This window comes from Rhododendron vialii, chromosome 5a, assembly GCF_030253575.1.
Source record: "Rhododendron vialii isolate Sample 1 chromosome 5a, ASM3025357v1".
NCBI classification, from domain to species: Eukaryota; Viridiplantae; Streptophyta; class Magnoliopsida; order Ericales; family Ericaceae; genus Rhododendron; species Rhododendron vialii.
Window position 1 is genome coordinate 384058 of NC_080561.1, and position 20754 is coordinate 404811.

Sequence of the window (20754 nt, forward strand, 5' to 3'; positions counted from 1 at the left end):
ATTTTTTGTGTAGAACCCGTAGTGGGCCCCACATTGGGATCTGTGCACAATCTATGCACGCTTTGTCTGTGTCAACAGACTTACGCTAACAGAAGGGGTATTGTGAGACACGAAACTTGAAACGGGAGGTCAGTGTTATTTCAAATACCTGAGGAGGTCATTGTAATTTTTCCATTTAAATTCGCGGCACCCCCAACCGTCTCTCACCCAAAACCCTAATTACTCTGAGGTTCAGGAGCTAGGGTTTCTCCCCCGCTCACTATCTCTTTCCGCCATGGAAGGCCTCGATATGCATGAGTCCGACGACTTCTGCAACTCGATCCTCTCCAGATACAGCAATTCAACAGAGGAGCACCACCAACACCTCTGCGCAGTCATCGGCGCAATGTCGCAGGAGCTCAAGGACCAAAAACTCCCTCTCACCCCCATCGCCTACTTCGGCGCCACGTGCTCCTCTCTCGACCGCCTCTCGTCCGAGACCGAGCCGCCCGCACACGTGCTCGACTCCCTCCTCACCCTTCTATCGTTGGTCCTCCCTCGAGTCTCTTCCGCCATTTTGAAGAAGAAAACCGAGTACGTGTCGGGCGTCGTCGTTCGCGTCCTGCGTTCAAAGTCGATAACTCCCGGCGCAGCCGCCTCGGGGATGAAATGCGTTTCGCACTTGCTCGTCATCGGAGAGAAGTTCTCCTGGTCCGACGTGTCACCGCTTTATAAAGTTCTTATTGATCACGTAACGGACGACCATCCAAAGGTGATGTTTTTGTGATTCCCACTTCCCTTTGGTTTGTTTGCTTTGTAGCTGCGACAGTTACAGCCCCTTTGATTTAGGGGTTTGATAAGAAAAGGAAAAATGAAAGGACTAGAGTATTTTTTGCCAAATCACTCATTTGGATTGAGTACTTTGGTGAGAAATGGAGAGAGAAGTACAAAATTGATGTTTTTTATTGGCTCCTTTCACCAAAATGGTGAAATTTGATGAGAAAAGGCTCTTAATCATCCCCTTCCTCACAATCGAAAGCATCTGCTAGTACCTGCTTTGTTCTTAGTTCTTTTTTAATGTGCCATCAGAATCTCAGATTCCCGCATTTTTTGGTGGCTTTTGTACTTCATTTTGTGCTGGAGAATTATGATGGATTTGCATTTGGGCTAAATCTTAATTGAAAACATGTAGGTTATATTATATCTAATATGATTCAAACAAGACACGTTGTTCGGGGCAAGTGTGAAATTTTTGGGAAATATGTTTGGGGCGAGGAAACTAATATTCTTGTTAACAATCAAAATTATGTCTTGTTCAAATGGGGATAGCAATTTTTATTCAGGCCTAGTTTCCCAAAATAAGTCTGGGGCTTTTTTTTTCGTTTTGTCATTATTCAAGTCTTTGCGCATTTGTCAGTTTTGCGTCAGTTTTTTTTGTGGATTATTGGTTCGTCTTTATGAGAGGTATTGGAAAAGTAAATAATTATAATTTTGCCCAATTTTTTTTGGAAATATCCAAGTTTAGCACTTTTAGCTCAGTTTTTTTTGGCTAAAAGTGCTAAAAGCTGGATATTTCCAAGAAAAATTGGGTTGAAGTCATTAACTTTTTACTTTTTGGATCCCTCTCGTCAAGACGAATCTACAATCCACATAATTTTAACACAAAACTAACAAATGCAAAAAAAATTGAATAAGGACAAAATGAAAAAAAGCTTGGGGCTTATTTTGGGAAACTATGCCTCAATATGTCAATAGAGTTGATGAATGAGCGCCTAAGTACTATAAGGAGTTTTTCAGAAGTTTGGTTGTAAAGAAACATGTAGAGTTCATTTTTTGTAAGCATATAGTTTACATGACATTGGATGATGCTAACAATTCAAATTGTTGATGGACAGGTTAGGAGACAGGCTCATATGTGTCTTCGTGATGCCCTTTATAGCTTTCAAGGAACAGGGGTGCTGGCACCTGCTAGTGAAGCCATCACAAACATCTTAAAAAGATTAGTGCTGCTTGCTGGCGGATCCAATGCAAGTGCTTCGGAAGGGCCCAAAGGAGCTCAGGAGATACTATATGTGCTGGATGCTCTTAAAGATTGTCTTCCTCTTTTGTCCTTGAAGTTCTCAACTAGCATCCTGACATACTTCAAATCTCTGCTGGAACTACAACAACCTGTTGTTAGTAGGCGTATCACAAATAGTTTGAATGCACTTTGTCTCCACCCAAATTCAGAGGTTTCTCCTGAAGTTTTGCTGGATCTGTTATGTGCATTGGGTCTTTCTATATCAGCAAATGAGATGTCTGCAGATGACATGACATTCACTGGTAGGCTGCTCGATGTTGGAATGTCAAAGATTTATGCTCTTAACAGGAAAATTTGCATAGTCAAACTCCCTCTTGTCTTCACTGCACTTGGAGGTTTGTTTTCTCTCACTTATATCACCTTCCTTAACAATTGTTTAATTGGTTAATTACATGCTTCTTGGAAAAGTGACATGCACGGAAGTTTTTGCGTAATCAAATTTCAGTGACAGGATGACGGGTGAATAAACTAGTATGTTTCTCACCTTGTTTTCCTTTTTTCTTTTCTCCCCCAGATGTTTTGGCGTTTGAACATGAGGAGGCCTTATTTGCAGCCAAAGAGGCTTTCAAAAATCTAATAAATGCATGTATCGATGAAAGCCTGATCAAACAGGGAGTAGATCAGATTATGACACGGGCAAATGTAGATGCAAGAAAATCAGGGCCAACCATCATTGAAAAAGTTTGTGCAACTATTGAAAGTTTATTTGATTATCGCTATGCTGCAGTCTGGGACATATCATTTCAGGTTGCTTCGACGATGTTTGATAAATTAGGTATCTTGTCTATGTGCATGACCTTCTCAGTCTCTGGCTTCAGCTTTGTGTCTATGTTTTCATGATACTCTAGAAAAGAAAACATAAGGGAGTAGATATTTGTACTTTCAAAACAACCATTGTTGCAATGTTTGATTTTTATTTTCCTACGTTCTTTAGATGTAGTGGTATTTGTCGTGCAGATTATTAATCTCACAATCAGAGTAAAACACTGCTCTTTCAGGTGGATATTCGTCTTACCTATTGAAGGGAACGCTTAACAACCTGGCAGATATGCAGAAATTGCCAGATGAAGACTTCCCTTACAGAAAGCAGGTAGGGTTTTTTTTTTTTGTGTGTGTGTGTGTCCCAATAACCCTTTTCCTCGGTGAATTTTGATTTCATGATATTCTTTTCATGTTTTCTGTGCTAATCAGAGTTTTGCTTAGTGATTTCCAATTCATTAGATACTATATCATTTCGCTCCGAATCAGGTGTTTTGTGTCGTTTTTTCTAATGTATCTCAAGCAATGAAATTTTTCTGAAGCAAGCAATGAAATTTTTCTGAATCTAGCAATGATGTTTTATGGATGCTCTAACTCGCTATGTGCATCTGAGGTAGCAGAAAGTTATTGCTTTGTTGGTCATTCGTTGAGCTCATTTTACAAAAGAATTTGCTGAAGAAAGTTAACAATAAGTTGTACGCGGTTTGTGTTTAACTTCTCATTATTTCCCTGGTTATTGAAGTATTGGTTTACTTGTTAAGCAGCTGCATGAATGCATTGGATCAGCTCTTGGTGCCATGGGTCCAGAAACTTTTTTAAGTATTGTACCTCTGAAGTTGGAGGATGGAGACCTATCTGAGGCTAATGTTTGGCTCTTTCCAATTCTAAAGCAATATACAGTCGGTGCCCATTTAGACTTCTTTACAGAGTCAATTTTGGCCATGGTTGATATTTTAAGGATGAAATCTCAAGTGGTACGGGTATTTTAGTTTCTATGGCAATTATGTTCTTAATTGCTGCATGCTTTATGCACTTCTGTCTTATGTTTGGCAGCTTGAGCGAGAAGGGAGGATTTATTCATCAAGGAGTGTGGATGGACTTGTATATTCTCTATGGTCCTTACTGCCTTCTTTTTGCAACTACCCCGTGGATATAGCTGAAAGCTTCAAGAACTTAAAGGAGGCATTATGCAGGAATCTTCAAGAGCAACCTGATATACGTGGAATAATATGCTCCAGTTTGCAGATCCTCATTCACCAGAATAAGAGTATTGTGGAAGGAAAAGGTGATCCATCTGCTATTGAAGCAAGCATTCCCAGACAGCAAGCTATGGCCCGTTATACACCACAGGTTGCAGCTGATAATTTGGAAGTACTGAAGAAGTCTGCTTGTGAGTTATTATCTCTCCTATCCAAAATCTTCATGGAAACTTCAAAGGATGTTGGTGGATGCTTGCAGGTACTTCTACCCTCCCATCTCAATAAGAAAACCTTGTGCGCATGTAGAGCTGCCCTTCCTTCCCATGCAATAACCTGTATGTAATGATGTGGGTAATTTTGGGTTTTGTATCAGGAAATGATATACACACTCCCCTTTTGCCTCACACTACTCCCTTATATAGTTTGAGAAGCTAAAAGGTGAGTGTGAATATCATTTACCTTCTAAATGTAAGACCTTGTTCGGTTAAGGGTTTTGGATTCTAGTCATTATCCTATTTCTCTCTCATCTCTCTCTCTCTCTCTCTCTCTCTCTCTCTCTCTCTCCAATCATTACCCCTATTTTCAATCATTACTCTATTTCTCTCTGCACTCATTACCTACAAATCAAAAATCCCAAAACGAACGGGGTTGTGTGATGTTGAAAAGTATTTCTATGTCCCAATTAGTTCACTTTTAATATATGTATACAAGCTAAAACAATCTGAATGCACTCGCGTGAACAAGTATTAAGTGCACATACAATTGGAAAGTTTTCACCTCAAGAGTGATTCTTTTTTTGTTACCTAGAAGTTTACATTCCCTTCATAGTATTGCAGTTTGTCCCTATCTACAGAAATATTGTCTACAATGGGTTTTATGATGGATCGACTATTATATCTGTTAGTTGAGGAACCTTGGTCACATAGAAAAGTTATTCTCATACAATTTGAGAGGGTATGTGCCTGTTTCAAAGAAATAGCTACAATCCCACATAAAGCCCTGGGTCCTATTTACACGGTGTTGGGTCGTGGTCCGTTTGCTCTACTTGGCTTTATTAAAATGTAAACTTTTCACAGAAGTGGCTGTCATTATATATCTTTTTTGGCCTTGATGCCTCTTTTATTTTATATTCCGAGATCTAAAGCAGTGGTGCTTAATACTGATTTGAACTCCCGCAGATAGTTGGAAGATATTCAGTGTTCATAGATATTATTATTCAGATTTTTGTTAGATTTGGTGTTTCTAAGAATATGAGATATGCATTATTGTAATGAAATCTGTAAAACTACTTACAGATCACAATAAGTGAGCTTGCTTCAATAGCGGAGAAAAAGTTTGTCTCAAGGTTATTCGCAAATAGAATGACGCGGCTTTTGAAAGTAACAGAAGAAGCTGGCAAAGCAGAAAACTCCCGGAGTTCCAATCTGATGCAGATTGACAACTCATCCAATGAAAGTTCACTATCACTAGTAAGGTGGTTCCTGTCTCCTTTGATAGGATATTTGGCCTTTGTGACATCTTGATTACGAATTTTATGGCAAATATGTTAGATGTTTGACATTTACTATTTCTTGCAAGTGTAGGGCACAATTATTTGATTTGGCAGTGTCACTCTTGCCTGGTTTAGATGCCAAGGAGATCGATCTTTTGTTTGTCGCTATTAAGCCTTCATTAAAGGTTTGATGATATCTTGATTTGGTGATGGCACCTTCTATTGTATGGGGGAAGATCTTCTTGGTCTTTTAGTACTTTTTTAAGTTTAAAGTGGTTAATTGTGTAATAGTGCTGAATTTCAGGATGTTGAAGGATTGGTTCAAAAGAAGGCATACAAAGTTCTCTCAGTTATTCTCAAGGTATTGTGTTTTGAAGAACTAATACAAATTTCAATTGTGTTCTCTGTATACATGGGCAGTTTGTAGGTGAATTGCAGAGCCAACATTGTAAAAAAGTGCCATTGCTTAATAGTTCCCAAGGAATTACCAAAATTCTTTGATCCTGATGTATATCCCTTGGTATTAAGTAAATAGAAGTTCTTTCTCGTAGTGATTTTAGCAGATACCTAGTGTGCACACTTCCTTTTTCAGATATAAATTTCTCGATCCATTGGAAAGAGAATGTGTCAGACTCACTTACACTGAGGATGCATCTTGCTGAATTTCTGATAATTTCTTATCATCATTACTTTTTTTCAACAGAACTCTGATGAATTTCTTGCAACAAGACTCAAGGAGTTGCTTAGGGTGATGATTGAAGTGCTTCCTTCATGTCATTGTTCAGCCAAACGTTACCGCCTTGATTGTTTGTACTTCATAATAGTCCATGTCACCAAGGTTGTAGTTTATACACCTCTCTACTCATTTGCAAATTCAACACAAAACAAATTTGACCATAAATGGTAAGAAAGCTGCATGATCCTTAACACACTGTATTCTTTTGCTACAGGGTGATTCAGAGCAGGGGCCACGCGACATCATTAGTTCTTTCTTAATTGAAATTGTACTTGCACTAAAAGAGGTATCACGCTTTATCTGCTTGAAATTTAGGTTGATAAAGCATGGTTGAAAATTTTTTGTTTGTACTTTTCATTTTGTTGACTATCAAGTGACTTCTTTATTGGTAAACCAGAATTCAGTGAGATGATGCTCTTGTGATCCTTGTTTTCCTCAAAATCTAGATGCTCTAATGTTCCTAGACATAGCTAAACAGGCATGTTATGGAGCAATTCTCCTCAATAAATGTGGGCATATTTTTTATGCTTCTCTTAGTTTGGCCATGGTATTCGTCTTTTGAGGAGATAGATTAGTTAATTTGTCATTTTAAGAGAAAGAGAGGGTACCCATATAAATATCATTAAGCTCTCTCTCCATGGTTTGCTTCTAGCTGTGGATTACCGTACAGATTGATATGTTGGTAAATCTCTATTGACAATATTCCTTGCAGACTAACAAAAAAACAAGAAATAGAGCTTATGATATGCTCGTCCAAATTGGTCATGCCTGTGGAGATGAAGAAAAAGGAGGAAAAAAGGAAAATTTGCACCAATTTTTCAACATGGTACATATCTATTGTTTTCTTATGATTTAGATCAATATTGAATTGTTGATATTGGAGTTAAATCTTCTTGATTACTTCTCATGGTCACAGGTAGCTGGAGGCCTGGCTGGCGAGACCCCTCATATGATCAGTGCGGCGGTGAAAGGCTTAGCTCGCTTGGCTTATGAATTTTCTGAACTTGTATCTGCTGCTTACAACGTTCTCCCATCCACTTTTCTCCTCCTGCAGAGAAAGAACAGGGAAATTGTTAAAGTGTGTTGCTTTACTATAGGCATTTTGGTCTCCTGTCTGTGTCTGAATAAATAAACAATAGATATTTAATAGGTCATCACTCATTTGTGTTTTTATTCAGAGATTGGATTTTCTTGTCTTTGGTGTAGGCTAGTCTTGGTCTTATGAAGGTATTAGTAGCCAATTCACAAGCTGAGGGGTTGCAACTGCACTTAAGTAGCATGGTGGAAGGTCTGCTGAAGTGGCAAGATACCAAGAGCCATTTTAAAGCTAAGGTGTTGTTCCTCCTAACTTGGCATTTCAGTTGTCAGTAGAAATTAGTTGTTCAACAGATATCTCTATGCCTAAGCTGGTTTTCTGTTATCCAATGGATATTAATCCTCGCTGGGTTTTCCTTGTTACCTTCAATAATTCATGAAGCTGTCTGGGGTGTCCCTCGTTACCTTTGATAATTCATGACCCTTGTGCTTCAAGATTGCCATAGTTTTCAACTAAAACCCAAATCTGAGGAATTGAAAAGTAAGTAAATTTATTAGATTGGCAAGAGATTTGAGTTTGATTCGGTGTCTCAAAATCCGGTTCCTTTTGGTGTCCTCACTTCAATGTGGTGTTCTTTATTTCAGAAAATTTTGCATTAACATTATTAATGAGCTACAAATTCTGCCAATCATGACCTAGTGATACCTCTGCGTCTTCCCCTTTTTCTTGTGTCTTTTGTGCAACTTAGAATGTATGCAACTCAAGTCCCTTGAAATGATTCACTAACAATAATGGATATGAATTTTTATTTTTTGTGAAATGTTTAATCCTTATTTTTTATCAATTGAATTTGAAATCATTGCCTTGTTTACTCTGCAGATCAGGTTACTCCTTGAAATGCTTATCAAGAAATGTGGTCTAGATGCCGTCAAGGCTGTAATGCCTGAAGAACACATGAAACTTCTCACTAATATACGAAAGGTCTAGCTTACACCTCATTTAATGACTATTTAAATTGCATTCAATTCAAGCTTTTTGTATTTAGTTCGTCAAAATGCATGCAGATTAAGGAGCGGAAAGAAAGGAGAGTTGCTCCTAAATCTGAGGAAAGCAAAAGTCATCAGTCAGAAGCCACTACATCCAGGTTTGTTTGCTGAACAGACACGTGGAGTAGTGAACAAGTAAATGCCAAGTACCTTCTTTTCTGTTGGAATTGTATGGAGGCCCAGTCTCTGTTGATGACATGTCCACATATAGCATGATGGTGGCTGGTTGAGAAGCTGTCACAGTTTCTGATTGTGTGGGATGTGGTGCAGCCCACACTTTTAACCAAAACCAAATGGTCCTTCCATACTTCTGGGTGCAAGTCACAGTGAATCGAAATGTTCAAAGCCCCAATTTTTGTGTTTTCTACAATGATTGTTTTCATTAGAAGTTTGCCCCTTAGCTCTGTATAGCTTGGAAACAAATAGCGCTCTTTATGTTATTTAATCCTTTCGAAATGATACTCCATGTTCTAATCAAGGGTGCTTGTTTGAGAAAGATTTCTGTTTCCGTATGGGGCTTCCCTTGGTTTGTTGCTTTCAAAACTGCTCATATTGATGCAACTGAATTGTTGCGCTAATTGACATAATTGAGAAATATTCATTCGGTTGTATTGGCTGCATCTTGTGATTCCTGATTTGCTTTACAGGCAGAGTAGGTGGAATCATACAAAGATATTTTCTGATTTTGGTGATGAAACGGACGGTGATGCAGATTACAAGGATACAAAAACAAGTTCTGGTCGATTGAGCAAGGGTTCTACACTGTTAACCTCCAAAGCATTGTCACTTCGGTGAGTGTAGCAGGCATAAGGCCTTGAATAATATAGAAGTATTTTGAGGTGTTCAGGGAAAACAAAATAATCTTCCCAATTCACGGAACATTAACTTTGTTGGGTTGTCAAACCTGTGCTCTGTAATTGTCATACTGTTTTCGCCAGGCCATCTTCAACCTGACAAAGTTGACTATCTTGGGCTTTGCTTTTTGAGCTTTCCGCTAAGATGGATATCACTGATGAAACTGTGCTACCTCATCCTTCCAGGTCGAAGAGATCCCGCAAAGAAGCCAAGAGCTTGCCGGAAGACTTGTTTGACCAATTAGAAGACGAGCCACTTGACTTGCTTGACCGGCAGAAAACAAGGTCTGCTCTTCGATCATCTGAACACCTCAAACGGAAGCCAGATTCGGATGATGAACCAGAGATAGACTCTGAAGGGCGGCTTATAATTCACGAGGGAGGAAAGAAGAAACTGAAGAGGGAGATGTCACCTGACCCTGATTCTGATGCTAGGACCCAAGCAAGTACTCGTTTGTCTGCAAACTCCTCGCAGATAGCTCAAAAGCGAAGGAAAACATCGGATGGTGGGTGGGCTTACATGGGGAGTGAGTATGGTAGCAAGAAGGCAAGTGGAGATGTGAAGAGGAAGGGTAAGCTTGAGCCATATGCATATTGGCCACTTGATCGAAAAATGATGAGCCGTAGACCAGAGCAACGGGCAGCTGCTAGGAAAGGTATGGCAAATGTGGTAAAGTTGACGAAAAAGTTTGAAGGCAAGAGTGTGTCAAGTGCACTTTCCCTCAAGGGCATGAAGTTTAAGAAAGCGAAAAAGAAAGGAAGCCAGAAGAAAAGTAGGTGATGAATGCGAGTTTGCGTTCTGAATATCTCCCCAACTCCAAGAGGCTCTCGCAGTTGGGTGGTCACTTGAGCATTTTTGACTGTTAATATGATAAATTAATTTTTTTCTTCTTCTCACATGTATGATGTATGTTGTATAATGCTAGAAACATGCCAATATTCTGAGTTCTGCATTTTGCTTTTGGAGCTCTATTTGCCAGTTTCCTAAATCTTGTGGTTTCGTGGTCCTGATGTTCAAACTACTGAATTACTAGAATGCAATGAATTTCCTTGATGAACTTAAAATATTTGCTGAGCTGGGAATCCAATGTCAGAAAAACACTGTTTCCCGCTGTGCTGGATCAGCTGGGTAGTCAGTCTTGAAATTGCTCGAGTTTGATGGTTGAATGGAACTTCTATGACCAATATGGACAAGATATATATGCTGCCTTTGACGCTTGAATGGTGCTACAAGATTCTGATACCTAGCTATTGTGAAACAGTGATTAATTATACTCTGCGTTACTGGCATCTTTCTGCCTTAGTGAGGAAATTGAAATTCCGGAGATCTTGTTGAAAACTTAGTAGCATCATCGTGGCTAAAAAAGTATCCACGGCCTGGATTAGTAGATGCGGCAGTTGCTTACTCGGAAAGGCCTCCTTGAGGGAGGACTGCAGGATAGCCACTATTATTATGGGTCTTACGACCATCTTCATACTTTCACGTGCAGTCATTATGCAAACATGCTTCTACCTCAAGATGGCAATCAGAAGTTGTGACGTTGAGGCCGACGTTGGGATTGGAGGACTAGGAGAGAGAATAAGCAATGACGAGTGAACTGGATTTCCACGCACGATCACCATTTCACACGTCTAAACTTCAGGCAACTATTTAGAGTTATCACTCTCGTTACACTTGTAAAAGTACCAGTCTATACTTCAGGCAACTATTCAGAGTTATCACTCACTTGTAAAAGTACCAGCTGAAGCGCCGCCTAGAAGGGCCAAAATTGGAAGGTGGTGGGAGAGTAATTTCGTTTCCTATCTAGAATGCCAATTGCCTTCTGTCTCGTTTACAATTTAGAAAGGCCAACTAATTCACTACTACTAGATTCAAATGTCCAATCAAAACATGATTATAAAGCATCTAAAATAGTGCAACCAAATACCTTGCCCAAAAAAATAAAATAAGATAAAATGAAGAAATAATGAAGGTAAATCAAGTTTCAACATCATGCATGGTCTGAATTTCTTGATGTACCTAAATCGAAGACTAACACAAAATTTCTTCACTACTTTCATACGTGCTAAACTGAATACAAATGATTATTAGTTTCCTCCTCTGATTATTGTAATTCAATACCACGAAGTAGCTTTATAACATCATCAAGCCACAAAAGAGGAGAAAAGATGAACTCTTGTTACAATGATGACATAGGTGCTAGTTTTCTCATATTGCAACTCCCGTGGGTAACTCAAAATATGCATTTACATACTCAATATGCCTTTGGAATCATTTCAAGCCAGGTTGGAGAAGCTTGACAGTTTAGTTGTAAGGAGAAAATAAGATCGCAGAGTTGTGGCCGCCAAAACCAAAGGAATTAGACATCGCCACCTTAATATCCAGTCTCTCCTTCCTTGGACCAACCAGCATGTTAGTGTCCTGATTTAATGAGCAGGAGGCATTAGGTTTTCCAGTTTCATATATGCATGCTAATGTTTATGTTAAACCATCCAACTGAAAATCATTTGACAATGAGGCAAGACACCACATATCACCGCATATACTATTTTTGGTGGTGATAGTTGACCAATGTGGAATCAGCTAACACTCGCTCGAACGTGCAACCCCCAACTCGCACATGGAAAGGTAACTAAAAGCCGCAAGAAATTACTAGGAAACAAAGTGCACTAACAACACAAAGGGGGAATTGGTTCAGAGTCTTGCCGAAAAAAGCCCAGCTGTGATACCATGTTAAAGCACCCAACTCAAACTCAATATTTGCCATTGAGTGGAGGGCTGGCTAGGCACGTATACTACTTTTGGAGTAATAATTTAACCGATATGAGAACGGCTGCAGCAGTGTAATTGGTCTACATGACATCAACTAACTATTCAATTGCAGATGGATGACGACATTGATGACATTTCTCAAACTCCAAAGTTCGTACTCCCAAGTCCAAACAGTGTTTGATAAAACCATTGTACATAAGAGGATGGTATGAATAGTTAAGTTAATTGACTTCACCAAGCCAACTGCCCACTTACAGGTCATACTGAATTGGAAACATACTTTGGGGGGGACCGAGATGAAACTTACTGGCTAGTACTTCAAACCACTTCCAGTCCAACCAATGAATAGTGACTTATAAGCAGATTGACTACTAGGAGGGGGAAGGACAGGAATGAGGATACGCTCACGGAACAATACAATTTAGATCACCACCATGACAAAATAAGTCATTTTAACATAGCATGAAAGGCTTAAAGCATCACTTCTATTAAAAGAAAGCACATGGAACATGGAAAAAAACTTACCACGCCTTCATCCGGATTCTCAAGATTAATATTTGGATGAACCCACCCTGTCTGTATTGCCTATATGAAAACACAAGATAGGGTCAATACTGAACTAAAGTGCAATACGAACCTCAACTTCTCCCATGAATTTTGTACCCTAGTTGGAATTTGTTAATAAGTTGGTAAACAACAATGAAACAAGCAAGGATAACAAGGCTGATTTGATGTCAAATAGAACTGACAGTCTTGTGACCATTTTGACCACCATGCCAGAAAACATGGGAAGGCGTGCCTTGTTTACTTTTTATTGGCCAAAATCAAATATGGAAAGTCATAAATATGTCTGGTAGCAGCATTTTCAAGTTAAATGACATTTGGAAAGTATATGTAAAAAGGAGAATAATAGTCATTATCCTTCAGGGTATGTGCAATTGGTCATCACAGGAAAGTTTGGGTCCTACATAACTACTTTCTTGTAAGAATGATTTCTCGGAAATCTTATCTTGCATTGTGCACATGTTGAATCGCGGGGAAGTTTTGTTTTGGTTTTGGTTTTGATTTTTATGAACTTGCCTGTGAGCGATTGAGAAAGAATTTTTTATATCAAATTTAGAGAAAGATGATTTCTATTCTGTTTTCCCTTGCTTATATTAGAACTGTTTCCAACATGAAAACACACCAAATGCGTCTGCTATGGTGAAAGTAGCAATTAAAAAAGTAATATTTCATTCTAGAAATCATTTCTTGCCAATAGACATCAATGCTTTAAACGGACGTCTGAATAAGCATACTGCCGGAACATGTTGTAGGAGTTATCATAAGAGACTATTGTGTTGCATAAAGTAATCTGCGGTAGAAGGTAATGAATCCTTAAACTTCATTAACGAAATATTTTGGGAACATTAAAGGTAAATTAGATGAAATTGCAAAATTCTGCCCACCTCTCATTCGACACAACATATTATAGATACCCAGTCTTTCACCAGTCGACCCACACTCAAGAACAAACAGCCCATGGCTTAAATAATGAAAAGCAGTGATGAGTACCCTATTTGTTTGACCTCATTTCACTCACAAAGAAGTACTATTGAATATATATGCAAAAAAAAACCACTACATCCATGCTACCTAGTTACCTAGTGGTGATTAGCCCAGGCATAAAATGCAATCTAGATAAGTCTTTTGTAGGATCTAATCAAGAACCATTAGGAGTACTTATTGAAGCCATTAATTTGGTCACCTGCACAGTAGCAACAGCTTCAACGGCTCCAGCTGCGCCTAGTAGGTGACCTATCATAGATTTGGTAGAGTTCACTTTTAACTGCAAAACGAACGAGAAAGTAAATAAACCCTAGCTACGATGACATTGATACAAAATGCTATGCTGTAAAGGATATGAATTCACGCTACCTCAGGGTTCTGGCCAAAACAACGAACAAGGGCTTGGTACTCCTTTAGGTCTCCAGCCGGCGTCGATGTACCATGTGCATTTATGTAGTTCACCTCTTCTCTGGATACCCCAGACTGGGATAAGGCCCTCTCTATACATAGTATAACACCGGCCCCTGCTTTTAAACATCCACAAGAGATACTAGGTCAAACAAGATTTTACATAAAATAACTCCCCGCAGGTGTGAGATTATTGTTCTGAGTTCTATAGCAATTACTTGCATCCATTTTGGAAAAGAAACAATCTTAATTATAAAAATGTTACATCGGCAACAATCCAGGCAATCTAGTTTATTGCAGGTTCACTTTACTGGATACCAATAGTATCAAGATCTGAATACAAAAACGTGAAAATTAAATGCGGAGGTAGACTTCGTTAAGTAAGATCTGGGAGTTTTTAAGATATTCTGAGAAAAGAATTGGAAATCTCAGAGACAATATAATCAGCTTAATTTTGTTTTCTCTTCTCTTTTTGTGCTGATAATGTCGCGGTATTTACTTTGCAAGGGCATAATAAGAGCAAAATTGTGCACTGGCAGCCAACTAGGTTTCTCACAAGGTATGTACCTAAGAACGTGCTCCTATTCCAAGCTTAGAACTGCGCTAAGTACAGCCTGACTCAATCAAGAAAGCCTTCTCTTAACAATATGGGGTTTGGCAAGATAAATCTTACCGCACCATTCGACCCTACCAAGGAACATGAATAAGATACTAGCCTCACTTCCTTTGGGAGGAGGGCCTTGAGTCCAACTTCCTCTCGTCAGTTAAGTAGGAGGTCATAGGCCTTCAAACCTAAAGATGCATATTTGAAGGCACAAAAGCAGTCAACTGAAGGTTCTCCACAGCACATCTACCTGATGACGTTCTCCTTCTCCAACCATTTCACACCATTCTTCTCTTACAAGGACCATCACTTCAGCTAAATTAGACTCTTATCATGATCTCTACAATCTCTCAACACTCAAGCCACGATAAGGTTAGCCTTCCTCTTTTACTGCCTCTACAGTCTTCCTCAATGTAGATAATAAAGGCATTTCTTTCTTTTTTTTTATAATTCATTTGGTGAGGAACCTGCATTGCACATTAACACACTCTCATTATGTCCTCACTAGTGCTACTTCTACCATCTCACGAAGCATAAACTTCACTAGTTTGTCCCTAGAAGCTGGCAGAACATTCAATAAAGTAGTCTTTATCCCTATAGCTTCAAAGCATTACCTTCAGGATGGGGCTCTGTCATGTGGTAAGCATCACAAGTGAAGCTTCCACCCAGAACTTCTGCATAGATCTTTGCACCTCTTTTCTGCCATAGAAAATAAATCATCATCCGGGATTAACTGTAACTAAACAGCGGACTCTGGGTGTGTGGGTGGGTGGGCACGGGGATTGTACCATGCCAGTTTACCTTAGCATGCTCTAGTTCTTCCAGAAGCAGAGCTCCAGCTCCTTCTCCCATCACAAACCCATCACGGCCCTGTTCAATGAGAAAAACAAAGTTTAGGCTAAGCAGTACTCATGATGCATTTCATGGTCCTTCAAGTAGTCTCAACAAATGAAGAGATAAGTCTATGTTTGTGATATGAAAAGTTTTCTGCAGACAGAATCTCAATTCTGTATAATTTAGTTCACATGTTACCTTTTCGGTGCTCATATACCCATTACCAGATTCATGAACAAGCCTAAGGTGTCATTCTTTCAGAAGCTTACTGGATGCATACGTTTCCAGAACTAAATAGACAAACACATAAGGAAAGAAAATAATGGCATACATTCCACAAATTTTCCTGCATAAGAGCTTTAGAATAAACACACCCGCCCAGTCACGCACCAAAAAAAACCTAGACAATGATCAAAGGAAAAAGAACGATATGAAACCACAAGGTAAATAGAATAGTACTTTGTCCCATGGACGGGAAGCTTTTGTAGGATCACTATTTCTCTGAGAAAGTGCTCGACATGCCACAAAACCTCCAATTCCTGAAACAATAGTTCTCATAAAGAAGCTAATGGCCGCAAGCTAATAAGACCAAACAAAACTGCAGATTAAGAAAATAGGATACCAATAGGTATGATACAAGCATCTGAGCCACCACTGAGCATCATGTCCTGCACTCTCTCATCCAATGTTAGAAACGAGCAGTACCATTGCAAGGTTATAGAACATGATATAGAAAAAATCCCACACTTCTACTGCACAACAGAGAGAACGCAAGACACTTACAGCTTCACCTCTGATGATATGGTTTGCGGCACTTAATATGCAGTGGTTACTTGTCGCACAAGCAGTAGAGATCGAATAGTTGGGGCCCATCCAACCCTGTAATTTGGTATGCAAAAGGCATATTAGGAAAGCTTGAATAGTGAAATAGTCAGTCAAGTGGATTTTAACCAGAAGCAGCATAAGTTTAAACTCACCAAATCCACTCCAAGGAGGGCAGACCCCATGTTTGTAGACACGAAAGGTACACAGAAAGGACTCATCTTTTTGTATGAGACGCTTAGAGCTTTAATAGCATCATTGAAAACCTGATCAATGATGCAGAAACAACTGACTCAAAAATCAGCTACTAACTGGCTCAAAAATGCAGAATGGATCCTTGTCCGGCCTATATAGCTATATGCATATATTTTGGCTCTCAAAAAGATTTCAAAAGATATCCTGTGCAACCACAGCATTTCAACGAATTATTGGCATTGAGACTCCGCCACTGCCATTTTGCGTTTAATAATCATGCAGAAGAAACCGAAACAGCTCCCAGTTGAGAGTGCCTATTGGCGTTGGGCCTTCCTGAACAGTGGTTCTTCCACCACACATGCAAATCACAAGGACAGAAATGTTTCAAGGAATAACACATTTCATGCTGCACTCGTTGCATAAAAATCGAACTTAAAGAACAGTCAGTAGTAGCTCTAGTAAAATCAGTTTCCACTTCACTCTTGATTTTCCTAGATTTGCATTCTAATGAAAGAAAAACCAGTCATTACCTGCATGCCACCCATGCCCGAGCCAATCAAAACCCCACATCGAGCTTTATCTAACTCCTTCATTACCTCTTCTGTAATGCCACCATTTGCCAATGCTTTCTTACCAGCGGTGAGCACAAAAAGCATGAATTTATCCAGCCTTTTGACCTGTTTAGGGTCAACCCAACCATCCGTTGAGAAATTCTTGATCTCTCCTGCAATTCTCTGCATTAGGAAATCAGCTATCAAAATCTAGACCATGAGCCTGGTCATAAAAATAAGAAATGGTCAAGGCGAGTTACAGTTGGAAACTGGGCACAGTCAAAGCCCTCAATTTCACTGATGCCGCTAACACCTTCAAGCAGATTATTGTAAAATATATCTGGGTCACGACCAAGAGAAGTCTCCACACCCATCCCTGTCACAACCACTCGCCTTTGAGTAGTAGGAAATCTGCTTTTCGTTGTGACTTCCTTTTCAGGTTTCACAGCAATAGCCATTGCTTGCCCTACAATATAAATACGTAAGCCACAGTAGATGCTTGTGCATGTCTCAATGCATATCACATGAGTTGACACTTAACAGCTATGTAATTGCCAATTAGGCATGCGGCCGATGGCCAAACAGCATCAAGCTAACTTACTAATATGAAACAATTTCACATTCAAGTCCAAACTTAAATATTGAAACATAGAATCAATCTATCTGAGTCAGCGAAGATAGTATTTTACTGCGGGGATTGCGTGCTGAAGTTGAGTGGTACAGTAAGGGGCGTACTCCCAAGCTCACAGGTTCTATTTTCATTGCTAGCAAAAATTCATGGGGCCGTTTGCTCAGTTGTGAACTATAGGATCCCAGGGTTAGCCAGAGGTGTTGTAAGCTAGTCGGACATCCGATTAGTCAAAAGTAATGTGATATCTGTAGATAACGCAAGCATGTTGAATTCCTCAAACAAGAAAACTAGCATTAGGCTTGCAAGGAACCGAAATACAAACATGGTGCACAACTATGAAGCACCGACAGCTAGAGATCGCCATATCCTTGTCGGAACCTACGGGGACACGTGACACGCCAGGGACACCCGAGGCACGTATGGGACATGCCATGTGACGTTTCTATTAAATAATAATCAGTTTTTGTGGTGGGACATGCCAGGGACACATATGGGGACACGGTAGGGTGATTTTTTTAAATCTTAAAAGTTTTTGAGGAGGGACATGCCAGGAGGGTGTTTTCTGCATGACTAAGGTTCTAAATGCCAGGTATTCTCACTCCTTGAACGCCTAGAACATGTAATTTGTAATTACAATTTCCAATAATTTCATACTTGAGAGCTTCATTGGAACTAAAAGGAAAAAATGTTAAAAAGACTAAATGAAGAGAAACTAAATTACGATCAAACCGAGGTCAATAATGAATTTATGATCAATAAAGAAAAACTTATCAAAAACGAAAATTCTAAAATGATGGACTCAAATAAAATCTATAGGCTAGTTAGCACAATTCAAAACCTCTGAGGTGCCTGGACTTAGGGATTGGCCGGGTGGCCATAGCCTGGACTTGGGTTGTTTGGAACCTAAGGAAAAGAGAGGAATAGAAAGAAAAATGAAAAAAATTCCCTCCTCCTCCGTTTGGTTTGAGAGGAAAAAGAGGAGAAAATAACCGGAGAATAAATTCTTACACCGCCAGTGGAAAAGTAGATTTTCCACCACAATCATTGTGGGCCCCACTGTGTTTTAATTGTTGATCTGAATCGTTCATCTTGTAGGGTCCACAGTGTAATTCATCCATGCAAAAAATATGCTTGTTCGGATATAGATAGATATATCAAATTTTGTATTTTGTATTGTAAAATAGATGGTCATATGGACAGTTTAACTTTAAAATTATTAACATAATCAGACCGTTCATTTTATGAGCCACAACTCAAATTTTAATATACTTATCGATATCCGAGCAAGCTGATTTTTTTTAGACATTCAATACTCTGCGGGCCCTACAATTTGAATGGTTAATATTACAATAATACAAGCACGGTAGGGCCCACAATGCATGGAGGTAAACAAATGGACTTTTACACGAACGGTGTAAAGAATTTATTCTCAAATAATCAAAGTAAAGCTAATGAACACTAAAAAATTTCCTCCAAACTTCCCTTGTTTTTTAAAAAAAAACTTTCCCCAAAATTTCGTTCTCTTTCCTTTCCTTACTTTTCCATAAGTTAGGAACAGGGTGTTAAGGTCTCAGGTTTGAGTGTTATCAACTCCTTCCGAACTAGTCTATTCGGAGCAAACGGGCAGTGGGATTAGCCCTCAGGAAAAAAGAGGGAAAAAAAAAGCCGAGGTGGGCATAAGCGATGCCTGAGTTATAAAAAAAACAATTCAAACAGTAGTACAGCATATGATGAGCTAGAAAAATGATTACCCGAACAGACAGCTCTGCATTTAGATGAGACTGAGAGCCTCCGCTTACGAGCCCCCAATCCGCTCAACGACGACGAGGGAGGAATATTCATGGTGGGTTGGTCTTTTCCACAAGCAATTGACATGCAGGCGGCCACTGAAGAAGAAGAAGAAGCAGCCATTTGAAATTAGTGATCAGAGAGAATCAGACCCAGTAAATGCTAGTACTACAAATCAATAAACATGCAATTATGTAAAAATGGGTCTCGTAGTTCTATTTAATACTAACGGACAGAGAACAACTGTAAATGTAGTCTGGGTCGGTGTTTATTTAATTGGTCGGTCTTTTTTTTTATAATGGAGTACTGTACTATATTTTGCATTTACGTGGTCAGTTTTCATTTACTACTAATATTTGATGGAGTTAATTTCATTTTTTTTAAAGTCCGAAAATGACGAATTATGTGATATTGTGGGTCCCACGGGGCCAAATTCATTAGTTTTATTAAGTTTTTTAAACATTATGTACTGGTATTTTTTCAATACCATTTTGCATTTACGCGGTCAGTATTGATCAGTTAATATTTTATTAGATTCAATGTTTTTAAGTTCGAAAATGACGACTTATAAGATATTGTGGGTCTTACATATAACCAAATTCATTAGTACCACTATATATAAGTTTTTAAAATATATTACTACTACTTCAGTATTTTATATTCGCATGCATGAACAGAGTTTAACTACAAGTTTGATCAATACAAAACCGAATGTAGTTTTCAGACACTTCAGTAATTCTAGACATAAAATTGTTAGGCATGCAGTTTAAAGCCAATTAAGCTCATGTTGTTCCATTTGTTATTACGAGACGACACCACACGAATATAGTACAGTAATAGTTTCCAGACACTTAGTGGTAAATTTTTTATTCTATGGTTCTCTCGTAGGATTTCCTAATTGGAATCCTAGCTTGCCTATCAAACACACTAATATATATTGAGTTCATGTTGGAGGAAAAGTGGAGACGAATGAGTTCAAGTTCGGAGTCGTATGTTGAGTGAGTTGGGACACTAGTATGTAAATCGTAGGCATGTTTTTGTGTGAATGGTATACATATCTTGATTGGTTTTTGAAAATAGAAGATATTTTTCGTAAAATTCGGTAGGATAAGTATATCCAACGTACCTTTGACATATTTAGAATACAAGAACGTACGAGAAACCATCTGAAATCAACAAGTTTTTTTACGGATCGAATTTGAATTCCACAGTTGGACCGTATCAGCCATCAACATAGTCACCATATAGGAGCGCGAAAATGATGCGATCTGGGTACGTCAATGATCATTTTTCGAGAAAACTAAACGTAATGACATATCATATATTGAAACTAGAACAGATTACACGGCGGCTCAACAGAAAAACAAAACCAATAGAAAATTAAGTGAAGGGATACGAAATTAATAGAAATTTTGATGA

General features: G+C 38.9%; 2 protein-coding genes across 3 annotated transcripts; one reads left to right on the forward strand and one right to left on the reverse strand.

Moving 5' to 3' along the window:
• The first annotated feature begins 190 nt into the window (after positions 1-190).
• On the forward strand, positions 191-10246 carry LOC131325744 (uncharacterized). The gene is made up of 18 exons (XM_058358166.1): positions 191-751; positions 1875-2394; positions 2574-2834; positions 3058-3149; positions 3583-3792; positions 3872-4276; positions 5313-5491; positions 5601-5694; positions 5814-5870; positions 6213-6347; positions 6460-6531; positions 6958-7071; positions 7162-7323; positions 7452-7577; positions 8161-8262; positions 8346-8425; positions 8975-9118; positions 9368-10246. Exons 1-18 carry the CDS (start codon positions 275-277, stop codon positions 9960-9962), a joined length of 3825 nt encoding a protein of 1274 aa, XP_058214149.1. The 5' UTR covers positions 191-274; the 3' UTR covers positions 9963-10246.
• A 968-nt stretch (positions 10247-11214) lies between these two features.
• Positions 11215-19535, reverse strand: LOC131327011 (3-oxoacyl-[acyl-carrier-protein] synthase II, chloroplastic-like). Of its 2 annotated transcripts, none has more exons than XM_058359954.1 (13): positions 19299-19535; positions 17177-17382; positions 16896-17099; positions 16326-16436; positions 16132-16227; positions 15971-16016; positions 15808-15887; positions 15316-15384; positions 15129-15213; positions 13872-14026; positions 13702-13782; positions 12480-12539; positions 11215-11603 (listed from the first exon to the last, which is right to left on the reverse strand). In XM_058359954.1, exons 1-13 carry the CDS (start codon positions 19456-19458, stop codon positions 11487-11489), a joined length of 1470 nt encoding a protein of 489 aa, XP_058215937.1. In that variant the 5' UTR covers positions 19459-19535; the 3' UTR covers positions 11215-11486. The 2 variants fall into 2 exon arrangements, with proteins under 2 accessions (XP_058215937.1, XP_058215938.1); XM_058359955.1 differs by lacking the exon at positions 19299-19535 and adding an exon at positions 17606-17981.
• Positions 19536-20754: the final 1219 nt, after the last annotated feature.